A 12,093-nucleotide genomic window follows, 5' to 3' on the forward strand; every position below is an offset into this window, starting at 1 on the left:
CTAATCTCCTGTAAGAAGATAGGACTGCCAGCATTATAAGACATTTGTCTGCTAAAAAGAAAACAAAACAACCCACGTACAGCCCCTCCTTTAATACACATATACTTTCTTCTTTGCTTTGAACAAACTAGACTTTATTGTTGTAAGGTTTTCAAAGTCAACTTTAAAGACCAAGAGCCTTTTTAAGGCAGAAATAGCAGTGCTCATGAAATAGTCCGTCTACCCTGTCCCATTTCCCAGTCCCTTGCAGTTAGCATGTGACCATTTCTGGCCGGTGGGCTGTGGAAGGAGGAGGAGTGTGCCATTCCCTGGATGAAGCATAGAACAGCCAATACATGACGCTCTTGCTCTACTCTTCCCCGCTGCGGCGACTGAGAGGCTCCCAGGTTTCACGTGACCAGCTATAGGCTGGTGACGCTTCGTCGGCATGAGTTCCTGAGGGTTTGTGGGGCAGAGCCCCACTGACCCACATTGGAAATAGAGCATGAGTGAGAAAGGAAGAAAACTGCCTCGTTACAAGCCACTGAGAGTTTGTGGTGATTGTTGCTGAAGCATAATCTGGCCTATCCTGATTTACCCTCAGATGGATGCTCTAGATATCCTGGGAGAACACCCCCGTGAATAGCGGGATCTTCTTTGGAGCTTCAAGTTAGTCGGACTCCGGAACCTGCAACCCAGTCTGCGTCTCTCTGCTTCCCTCATATCACACAGGCTCTCCTACCCTGTAGTGCAGCATCCCTTTGTGGAGAGTCTAGAATCCAATTTCTTTTCTTTAAATCCATACTTATTGAGGCATGAGTTACATACAGTAAAATTTTAGCACGTGGTTCTATGGATTTTGACAAATGCATACAGTCATGTAACCACCAACACAATCAATTTATGGAAGAGTTCTGACACCCCCCAAATTTTTCTTGTGCCCCTTTGTAGTCAGCCTCCCCCAACTGCAGCCCCTGGCCACCACTGATCTGATACCTATCCTTACGGGTTTGCCTTTTCCAAAATGGCATACACATGGAACCACACAGTGTGTAGCCTTGAAAACAAAAAACCTTTTTATTTTGGAATACTTTTAGATTGACAGAAAAGTTGCAAAGATAATACAAAGTTCCTTCCCTGGCTTCCCCTAATGTTGACATCTTATATAGCTCTAGGACAGTTGTCAAAATAAAGAAATTAACATTGGTACAATACTATTAACTAAACTATAGACTTCATTTGGATTTCATCTGTTTTTTCACTAATGTTCTTTTTCTATTTCAGGATCCAGTCCAGGATTCCACATGGCATTTGGTTGTCATGTCTCCTTAATTTCCTCCCATCTGGGGTGGTTTCTTAGTCTTTTCTTGTTTTTCATGACCTTGACACTTTTGAAGGGTACTGGTCAGGTATTTTGTAGAACGTCCCTCAATTTGAGTTTGATATTTTTCTTATGACTAGATTGGGTTATGAGGTTCGGAAAAGAATACTACAGAGGTGAGACGCCCTTATCATTGCATCGTCTCAGGGGGTACATGATATCAACACGAATCATCATGTTGTTGCATGAATCAAGAGTTCATGTTCACTGCTAGATAATATCCCATTGGATGCGTGTACCACAGTTTGTTTATCTCTTCACCAGGTGGAGGATATTTGGGTCATTTCCAAGTTTTGGAGATTATGAGTAAAGCTGCTATAAACATTCACAACAGGTCTTTGTGTGAACGTAAAAGTTTTTTTCCTCTAGGTTGAATTCCTAGGCGTAGGATGCTGGGTTGTATGGTAAGTGTGTGTTTAACTTTCTGTGAAACTGCCAAACTGTTTTCCAAAGTGGGTGTTCCACTTTGCTTTCCCATCAACAATGTGTAAGACTTTCAATTGCTTTGCATCCCAGTTTTTTGTTTTTCTTTTTGTGAGGAGGACTAGCCCTGAGCTAACATCCGATGCCAATCCTCCCCTTTTCTCTTGAAGAAGATTGGCCCTGGGCTAACATCCGTCCCATCTTCCTCCACTTTATATGGGATGCCGCCACAGCATGGCTTAACAAGCGGTGCATCGGTGCACGCCCAGGATCCGAACCTGCAAACCCTGGGCCACCGCAGTGGAGCAAGCGCACTTAACCGCTGCGCCACAGGGCTGGCTCCCCAATTTTTTTTTGATCAGTGTTCTGGTTAGTGGTTTGTTTTAAAAATACCGTTAAGATTGGCAAGTTTTGCAGCGTGTCCCTTTTGTCTGGCAGAGAACCCACTGCATTTCTTCTAGTCTCAGCACAGAGTTTTGTCCAACTTTATGGAAAAATCAGGGACAATTTATTCATTAGACTTTCTAGTCTCATCCTCTATACCCGAGATATTTAGGAATGAGTTAATAAATGATAAAGAGAGCAGACGGGGCTTGGAGAGTCTATGGGAGGTTGGGGGAGGGAGCAGCCCCCAACTCCTACTTCAATAGCATTTGCCAAGCGAGTGAACTGTGATGCTAGTGGCCACACTGGCGCGCTGTAGTGTGCCCACACAATGCTAATGTCTTTGTGACATCAACTTGCTTAGTTCCTGAAATAACTTCATGAGGCAGGGAATGCTACTAACCCTATTATGTGGATGAGAAAACAGAAGCTCAGAAAGACTGTATGACTTACAGCTGGTGGAGCCTCAGCTAGACCCCAAATTTGTCCAGCTTCAGAACCCACGCTCTTACCAACTGCTCTATACTACTGTCCTAGATGCTGTCCTCAAAGGGTGCATTTAATAATTGGCTTAAAATAAAGAGAAGGTGTTGGGAGAGGAGAAAAGAGAGATTGGTTCTTAAAGGAGTTTTGCGTGTTTGGTTTTTTCGTTCGTTTTTACTTTTTATTGAGGTATAATTCGATATTCGTATATTTTGCAAAATGATCACCACAATAAGTCTAGTTAACATCTGTTACCATACATAGTTACCAATTTTTTTTTCTTATGATGAATGTATGTCTTTGAATTCTTTTCTTCAGCTCTTAGTTTCTAGCGAACACCTTGAAGTAAAAGAAGCCTTGACCTAGGAGTCAGGCAACATGGTTCTAGTCCTGGTTTTCCACTAACAAACACAGTTTTTTTATGTCCCCTAGGTCCCTTGGTTTCCTCATCTAGATGTGAGTGGGTTGGATGCAAAGAGCTCTATGATCCTTTTGAATTCCTCGAAGTCACTATAAGAGAGCTGCAAGGTAGGTATCCTCAATGAACCACTGAGAATGCCAAGCCTTCCATCCCCAGTGCCTGGGGTGGCCTCAGAAGGGGCCCCCATAGTGTGGTTTCTGGAAAACATTCCAGTCCTTTAACCCACCCGTTTCATATCCCTCTGGTAAGACACACAAGTGTCTCCTCAAAGGCATTCCAATGGAAACTGGAGTGGATCTCTATTGCACTTTCCTGCCCAGCATTCGTTCCCTCTTCCTCTAGTAATAGCACCCCGGTTTTCCTCGAGGAACTATCTTTTCTCCATTCCCAGTCCTTGAGGGTCAGGCTTCAGGGATAGGCTGAAAAGCTAGGCAAACAGCCTATTTCCTACCCCCACTCCCCTTGATTCTAGTAATTGACTGAAGATCGGACACATGACCCAAGGCAGTCTCAATTCCAAGACTTTGACTGGAGATGCTCATGGCCATTTTGACTCCTTATGAGAAGAGTCTATAGGAATGAAATAGTACAGAGGAAATCAGAACTGGGAGCTGAAGAGGGGACAATTGCTAAGAATATCACCTGAGCCTCGAGATCCAGCCATGCCTGAAGCCTATCCCTGGACTTTTCAGTTACCTGAGCAAATAAATCCACTCCCACTTTTTTGTTGTTGAGTTTGAGTTGAATTAGCTTTCAGTAGTAATGTGTTCTTTGAACTTTCTGCTTTTCTCATCCATACGTGCTCCTCTCTCAGGGTTCCAGAATCCTAGTTATTTTTGATTAAAAAAAATAATAAAAAAGAAGAATAAGTCAACTCTAAAAGCCCCGGGAAAGACAAGGTCTAATGCAGTGTTGGTAAATATATAGCATTGTTGCCACCACTCCCTGCCCGTACCCATCAGAAACATCACTCATCAGAATCCTCCTCAATGAAGAATTCTTGGCAGCCGTTGCCAATCATTTGGAGTTGGCTCCAAGCTGAAATCTACTTTCCAACAAAGCTGAAGAAACCTACATCACTGCACTGTGAGTGGTGCCAGTCAGAGGACTGGGGAGATGGTTTAAACCAAAGCAGAGGATGAACTGCCATGGCCTGGGTGGAGGACGCTAGTTGATCACAAAGACAGATGCAACTTTAATATACTGGCAAAATCAGTAGTGCTAACAGTTAGCCCTGAGCCAAGGTCAGCCCCTGGGGAGGGGTCTCTCTGCAGTGGTCTCTGAGAGGAAAGCGTGGAGTTCAGCTAACAGGCTCTTGGAGCTGAAGCATGGGCAGAAGGCAGGAGCGCTCTGGCAGGTGCCATCCTGACCCAGACAGCGAGGCGGCCTCACAGGGCATCTTCGGGGGCCTCAGCCCTGGCCCCACACCCAGTAAAGACTGGCCCCAGCATGACGGTGAGCCCCGCCTACAGGCCCACTGGCAACTCAGGGCACCCAGGGCTGCCAACTCGGAGCAGATCACATTTTCTTGGGCAAAAACCTCCGACAAAAAGTGCTGGTTCTTTCTAAGTTGGTGCATTTCTAATTCTGAAGCTGACGGGTGCTTTTCTCACTCTCCCAGAACTCAAAATCAACTTGACATTTCTAAAATTACATTTTGAAGGCAATGAATCTATAAAGTGCACCAAAACCCGTGCCAGCTGGGGAAAGAAGGAAGGAAGGAGGAAATAGGAATGTTTCTGGCTCCCTCCTTTAAATTTGAATGTTCTTTATGTATTGGCTGGGGCAGGGGCAGAAGGGGAGGGAGACTTGCAGACCACCTAAAAGGCAGGAAAGTTTTCAGGAGTAGGTGCTCTCTGAATTGTGGTTCAGACCGGCCTCAGGACATGAGATGAAAATGGGGAGAAGCAAGACTGGGCGTGAAAAGAGTGGGGCACCTTTGTCTTCTTCATGTCAGAGGCAGCCCATTCTCGGGTGGCTGGGGAGGGGCCTCGAGGTGGCCCCCCCCAAGGAAGCCCCCTGGCTGGCCAGGCACACAGGCCGCTTAAAAGAGAATCAGGCAGCAGCTGCTTCTCCTTAAACCAGAGAGGTGGCCGAGGGGACTTGGTGTGAGCCCGGATCAAAACAGGCCTATCAAGAAGGATCAAGAGGCTGGCCAAGTGGATTGCAGATGGGAAATGGAATTGAATTTTTTTTTTTTAATGAAAATGTAAAGAAAATTCGGGGAGAAAAATGCCTCCATGTGCAATTCTTTCCTTTTGTTTGTAGCAAAGCCTGTCCAACCACCACAATCCTCGGGTCCCCTTCACCCACAGATCGACTTTAAAATGCAACTTATTAGTATTTAAAGTGATCCGTTGAACCGAGAAGACCCCCCCACCCCCCTGGCCCTCGCCCCCTAGCCCCCACCAAGCTCCCCGGGCCTCCAGCCCCGATGGAGGAGTCAGCCGCGCCCGCTTCAGCTCCTTACTGCGCTGCTGGGGGTTTCCACGGCTGCAAACAAACGTGCCCCCCGGATGAAACTATGAGTCTTTAATCCGCATTCCACACAGGGCAGCGCCATTCAGCAACCATTAATCCAGTGCTTACAAGGTGACTCGAGGGTGCTGATTACTGGGGAGACAGAAGACATGGGGAAATAGGGACCCCGTTCAGTGGGGTTGCAACACCTAGTGGTGCAGGCAGATGCACACAGCACAACCTTAGAAGGCCAGCCAGAGCGCAATGCATGCTCCGATCGGGAGACAGGAGAGGGGCAGGAAGGGAATGGTCAGGGAGAGACGAGGGGCAGTTCCTCAAAGGGAAAATCCTCAAAGGCTACACTTGGAGAAGTCCCTGTGGAGGAGGTGGGACTGAGAAGGCTCCTGAGGGGTGGGTAGCATTGTGATGGCAGCTGAGGATAAGGCGAGGGGGGCGTCCTGGGTGGAGTGCACAGCAAATGCACAGGCCCAGAGACAAGAGGGGGGCTTAAGGGTACAGCAACCCTCCTGTGGATGTGTGGAGGGCAACGAGGTGGGGCCCTGGGGCTGTGTCTTGAGCGCCTCAAAGACCACGAATCCAGGCTGAGGGGTTGCTAAGTGAGAGTCTAACAAACTAGACTCTGTGGGCGGTCTGTGCTGACCGGGAATTGAGCAGAGCGACAGGAGCTACACAACTCACTGAGTCCCCAGACCCGTTTCACCAGCAGGTCTCTCACACACCGAGGAGACCTCCTTCAGCAGTCCTGGCTCCAGCCCCCTGGCTGTCTTGTAGAGGACGGTGGCTTTTGCAGGGTCATCAGAAGGAGCTGGGAAGCCCAGTGTTCCTGTGTGTTTGAGGAAGTGGCCCCTGGAGACCCTTTCAGAGCTGGGGACTGAGGCTGCAGGAGCGCAGCAGAGGCTTCCTTGGCCTAGCTGAGCACGTAGCATTGTGTCCTGGCTAATCATCACTTCTACCTCCACTCAGGGCCACTGGCTCACTGAAAGGGGTGTCATGGGCTTCTGCGGATATGTGTGGCCTCTCAGCATGTCACTGGTGATGCGAGAGGGGAGGAGAGGCGCAGGCTCAGGAGTCTAACACTGGTGGAGTGTCTGACCCGCTTATGTGCCCACATGCAAAACTGCCGCTCCCCCCTCTGCCCAAGCCAACAGAAGCGCACGGCCTCCTCCCCGCGCTGCCGTATCTGGGGGATGCATGGGGTGACGTCAGTAGCTTCATGCAGGTGGGACCCAGCCTCCTCCTCTGTCCCTCTCCAGCCCTCACCCCCAAAGCACCTCCCCACTGAGTCCCCACAACAAACTCATTTATTAACTTTGCGTGTCAAATATTTTTTCTGTTTAATTAAAAAAAAAAAACCAAACAGTTAATGTCACAAAGGGCTCCAGAAATACATGCTTTTGAATTCCAGCCATGGAGAGGACAAAAGGAGACACGTATCTGCAGATATGGCTGCTTTCCATAGAAAGGTTCACGGAGCGGAGACCAGCCCAGCCCTTCTGCCTGTGTGAGAACACACAGCCCACTGGGCAAGGGCGGGGGACAGAGTCTTTGGTTGGCCAGAGCTTCGTCCAGAGCTCCCTGGAAGGTGGCTTGGCAGGAAGGGGGCGTCTTCCTGCAGCCCCCCTCAAAGGGGGACAGAGGCAGGCGGTACAAGAGGAGGCACTGAAGTTTCATTAGCCTCCAGCTGCCTCTGAGGCTGTAGGACACAATATTTAAACCTAACACTAAGTAGGTTTATGATCTGAACTTGGATCTCACAGTAGCTGAGTGACACATCAGCAGCCACAATGCGGGTGTCGGCAGGAGAGTGGCCGGCCTGGAAACCGCTCCTAGACAATCCTGTATTGTTTAGGTCCACATAGAGAGTACACTAAAACCCTTTATACCAAATAAGAGTAAATAATTATACCAATATAAACAGGGTCTTGGACCCTTTCATTTTATTAAAATGGCACGTAAATAGTAAAACAGTATACTGATCACTTCATACATCTGCGAGCCCCCAGGTGCGCTGCTGAGGGGTGGGACGTAGGCTCCCTCCCGGAGCTGCAGACTCATGCATTGAGCAATTCATGTTCTTTATCGGTTTTCCCGACAGCATCAGGATTTGATAATGGGTCGAGGTCAGCAAAGAGGCTAAACCAGGCAGTCAGGTCCGAGGCAGCCTTGGCAGGCTCTGGGGAGAGAAGAAGAAACATCAGCACACCCACCTTCCAGACGCCCACCTCCGCCCTGCCGCAGGCAGTTGGGTCCAGGCTCATCTTGAAAAGGGAGGATGCTCAATCAGACAAATCCCATAACACTCTGGCTCTAAAATGAGTTAGGGAATTCCATCTTCCCCTGTTGGTTGGCTGAGTAACATTTGTAAACTATGGCCTAAAACTCAGTGAAGAACGAGCTCTTGTGTTAACACCCCTGCACCCCAACCCCAAGCAGATGGCCACAGCCCACAGAGTTGCCTAAAACTTCAGACCCTGCCGCTCCACCATAAGCAAGAAATATCATAGTTATTTCAGAAGTCAGACTGAATGGCTGGGGAAGCAAAGTGCCTTCCAGCGTCCACTGGAGGAATCTTTTCAAATCTGCTGGGTCAAGAGAAACACTACAGCCACTCTTTTCAGGCTTTAAAGCAACAGGCCCAGAAGGGGTTGGCGCTTAGGGCTTCTCTTCTGTCAGAGTCACCGCCTTCACCCCTCTCCTGTCAGAGGAAGGAGGCCCTTGACATGCCTTCCCTTCTCCCATGGGCTCTAAAGCGCCCCACAGCCCTCAACCTTCAGCCTCCCTGCAGCACTCCCCTCAGCTGCTCTTTCCCTGAAACACCTGCCCTGACTTCCTGACTACCACCATTATAGAGCCAAATTATTTTCCAGATGAGGAGAACATTTTCAAAAGAGTGCCTGATGCAAGTGATTTCTAAGTAAGTAGGGGGTTCCTCTCTATATAAATCATCCCACATGAGCATCTACGTTCATTGGCTTGGATGACCCATGCTTTTTTCCTTCTCCAACAGGTGGGGAGTTTCAAAAGCATGAAGAAAATGTCTCTCTGACAGGTTCTCCTTCAAGCTGAGAGCAGCTAGGAATGTGCTTGCCATCTGGCTGAAAAGAATCTCAAAAAATACTGGGAGGACAAGTTGCTCAGAGTGGTTATATTAGAGTGATGGGATTACACCACCATAAACAGGGCCTTTGGTCTTTAATGGCACTGAAATGTTAAGACAGTATACTGATAGCTTTATACTTCTGATTCCCCTCCCTTTGGCTTTTTTTAAACATCTCCTGCAGCTATATTACCTTATAATGAGATAACAATGCATCTATTACAGAGATAGGTTACTGCAAGCAAGACTAGTTAGTAATATGCAAGTTATTACCATGTGACACTAATTGAATTCCATGTGCAGTTAGCCCTCAAAATACATGGTTTATTTTGATGTGATAAACTAAGACTTGAGAGATCTCAACATAGCTTGGTTGGGGTGGGGGAAAAAACAACTAAAAAAAGGGAGTAAGTTGTCTTTCTTTAATCATGTAGGAGATCGCACAAGGAAATTGTATGGGGCAAGATGATTTAGGAGGATTAGCCTATTCTGGATAGAGAATATCAAGATATCCTAGAGATATCTCCAGTGAAAATACACTACATGCTCACTTCCCCTTCCTCCTAACCTCTGAGTGGGCGTGGCACGGCTGTGCAGAGTCAGGTGACTATAATTTGGGGCAATCCTCACATTCCCCAGACCTCCATTGTTGGAGGAAAAACCAGATGCAACTATCTGCACAACACCTAAAAGAACATCATGGGAATGCCTTTTGATGATAACAGACACTTCCTTTAACTTCCTGTGGTCAACACAGGGAAAGTGGGTGTGAACCAAAGGAAGAGAGAGAGCCACAAATACAGATGAGATCTTCAGTCAAACAGATGTTCCCTTTGGGGGCCTGTCTCAAAGGAGAATAGATCTGATGAACTTGAAAGGCCCTCTTTTGACAACTAAGAAACTCGGTTCTTTGCGAGGAGCACTAATTAAATGCCTCGTTTGGTGGTGGCAGTGGTATTCTCAGCTAAAGACAGCAAACTTCAGGGGTCTTTCCTACCATGCTGTTTCCACCCAGTCTTGGGGAGCACCCAGTCACATGGAGACAGATATATTTGATTCCTCCTCATTAAATTTGAAAAAAGGAATTATGAATTAGAACATTAAGCCAGAAAAAAAGTCAGAATGTAATTCTTAGGATTATGCAAAACTCCGCACCCTTGTAGCCTCTGTTTGAATCCTAAGTGCTCAAATGGAAATTAGTAAAGGAATATGGAAAATAGTGTTAGGCCAGTGGAAAGGAAGGGGACTGTCATTTCAGGGGGATGAAACACTGATTACCTTTCGCTGCAGGGCTGTTGTCATTTGGACTGCTTGCCTTTGCTGCTGGCCATGGAGGAGGAGGATTGACACTGCTCTCTGCCCAGCCTAATGTTCAAAACCAGAGCTCGTTAGATCTAGGGAACAGCAGTCATACTGTGCCACCAGTTGCTGGGCACACCTGGCTCTCAACCACAGTGGCCTCCAAAGAAAGGGAAGAGGGTGGTGTGACAAGACCCTGGTCCCATGTTCCTCATACCTGAAGTACGTTTTAGGGGAGAGCAGATATGCATAATCATGCCCAACTCAAATGTATGGAAAACTAGGAAAAAGATTGGATTTTGAAAAGCAAAGGAGAAACTGCTAAGGTTAAAGCATTTTTGCCCATTTTTCTTCTCAAGTAACCTCATTTCATGGTCACACCAAAGATTATCAACAGTGTTCCAAGGACACCAAGTGTCTTGTTTTTCTGTCACTAATGGGGAAAGCTTTAAAAACTGAACACTATTAAATGTGGCAATAGGACTAGTAAACTGCAGGTCTTCTCTACTTCTAGTATGATCCGGTTCATTTATTTTCTACACAGCTAACTTAAATTGGTAAGTCTAGTTACTATAGATAAATGGCAGTCCAGCCCAAATATATGAGGGGTAAGGAAGCCCCCCTTTAACTCGATGCCATACCCTTACAATGGCATTTAGCTTGTATAACCCAAAATTCTGTAAAGCCCCTTGTGCTCTGCCTGCTCTAACGATTCAGAGGCATTCAGCAGTCCTGCTTTGTGGGGAGCAAGCCCAGTTCCCCACAGCATTTCCCGTCTGTGCTGGATGTTTTGGCATGACTCACATCTAATTTAGAACTTTACCATATGCCTCTCTGCACGTCTGCTCTCTTTGTGTGTTAAGTCCTGTCTTCTCAATGAAACAAGGAATTGTTTCTTCAATGTGCTCCAACATACCTAACACAGTACAGGTAGGTGTTTGTGGACTAAGTCCATTGGTTGATTCTCACTCTGAAATGTGGACCATCAGGCATTGCATCACTGTTGGGTCCATCATAGTTAAAACTGTACCCTTTTACTTGGATGCTCTGGTTGCAGTGTTTTCTACAGAAAAGGTTTTGTCTCTGATAAGGTCCTCATGAGACATCATATTTGGAGGGCAGAGTTCAGCTGAGGCAGTGAAACAATTTCTGGAGCAAGAAAGCCACTCAGTATACGCCACAAAAATGACAGGATTTAATGCTGTTCATTTACCCTGCCATTCTAAGATTCATAATTATGGACTTAATTATAGAATCATACTATGTTTATAAGTTTGCATTTTTGTCTTATCTCCTAGAGGTGTGAGCCCCTTGAAGGCAAAAACCACGTATTATTCATCTTTACATCCCTTAGCGTACTGCCTGTCACACAATGGGTGCTGAATTAAGAGAAACTATTGAAGAACTCTTTTAAAGCATGAGAAGTATACTTATGAAGCATTATTTTAAGCAATGGCAAAGCAATGCTTGGCACAGTAGATGCTATAATACTCACTGGTTGAATTATTTCATTTTAGGCAAGTGGCATACAAACTTCTCTATGAAGACAAACCAATGACAAATGAAACAGGTGGCCAGTGACCTATTTATTGGGTCTAAAACAATGAAAACTATATAGAGGACTTTGAAAAGTATTGTTATCCATTGGAAAGGTACTTGAACATGTAGTTAACATAATTCATAAAGAATCAAAAGCACCAGATCTTGAAGGAACTTTCTGGGGTGAGGGAAACGTTCTAACACTGGACTGTGGTGATGGCTGCACAATATAAATTTACCAGAAATCCTTGAACTGTTCTCCTAAAATGGGTGAATTTTACGCTATGTAAATTATAGTTCAATAAAGCAGTTTTTAAAAATGACCAGTATTTGGTGTAATCCAGGAGTAACATAACTACCCTGGTTCCTAGAAAATTGGCCCATGAGCATTTTCCTTCTAAACCAAAAATCACATAAAACAGTGGTAAACGTGGAAAGTCAAAATTGCAGTTCCATTGTGTGCCAAATAAAGCTGAAAGAGGTAGACTCTAACGGGGTAAATTTTACCCTATTCCCTACAGTCCTCTCCCTGACACTAAGTGTAGTCCCACCTTTGCGCAGCAGAGCCCGAGCAACCTTTCCACAAGCCCCTGCAGCCTGGCCTCG

At 46.3% G+C, this 12,093-nt stretch overlaps 1 protein-coding gene across 15 annotated transcripts in view; it reads right to left on the reverse strand.

The window, feature by feature from the left end:
* Positions 1–6,849: 6,849 nt before the first annotated feature.
* Positions 6,850–12,093, reverse strand: part of ICA1 (islet cell autoantigen 1) — a 139,839-nt gene continuing 134,595 nt past the window's right edge. For 13 of the 15 annotated variants that reach the window (XM_058526239.1, XM_058526192.1, XM_058526248.1 and 10 more), the window contains 2 exons: positions 9,928–10,014; positions 6,850–7,725 (listed from right to left, as the gene is read on the reverse strand). In XM_058526239.1, the coding sequence (XP_058382222.1) occupies positions 7,604–7,725; positions 9,928–10,014 (209 nt within the window). In that variant the 3' untranslated portion in view covers positions 6,850–7,603. The remainder of the gene's footprint in view (positions 7,726–9,927; positions 10,015–12,093) is intronic. The other 2 variants (XM_058526284.1, XM_058526266.1) reach the window with 1 other exon arrangement.

The sequence above is a fragment of the Diceros bicornis genome, chromosome 3 (assembly GCF_020826845.1).
Source record: "Diceros bicornis minor isolate mBicDic1 chromosome 3, mDicBic1.mat.cur, whole genome shotgun sequence".
NCBI lineage: Eukaryota > Metazoa > Chordata > Mammalia > Perissodactyla > Rhinocerotidae > Diceros > Diceros bicornis.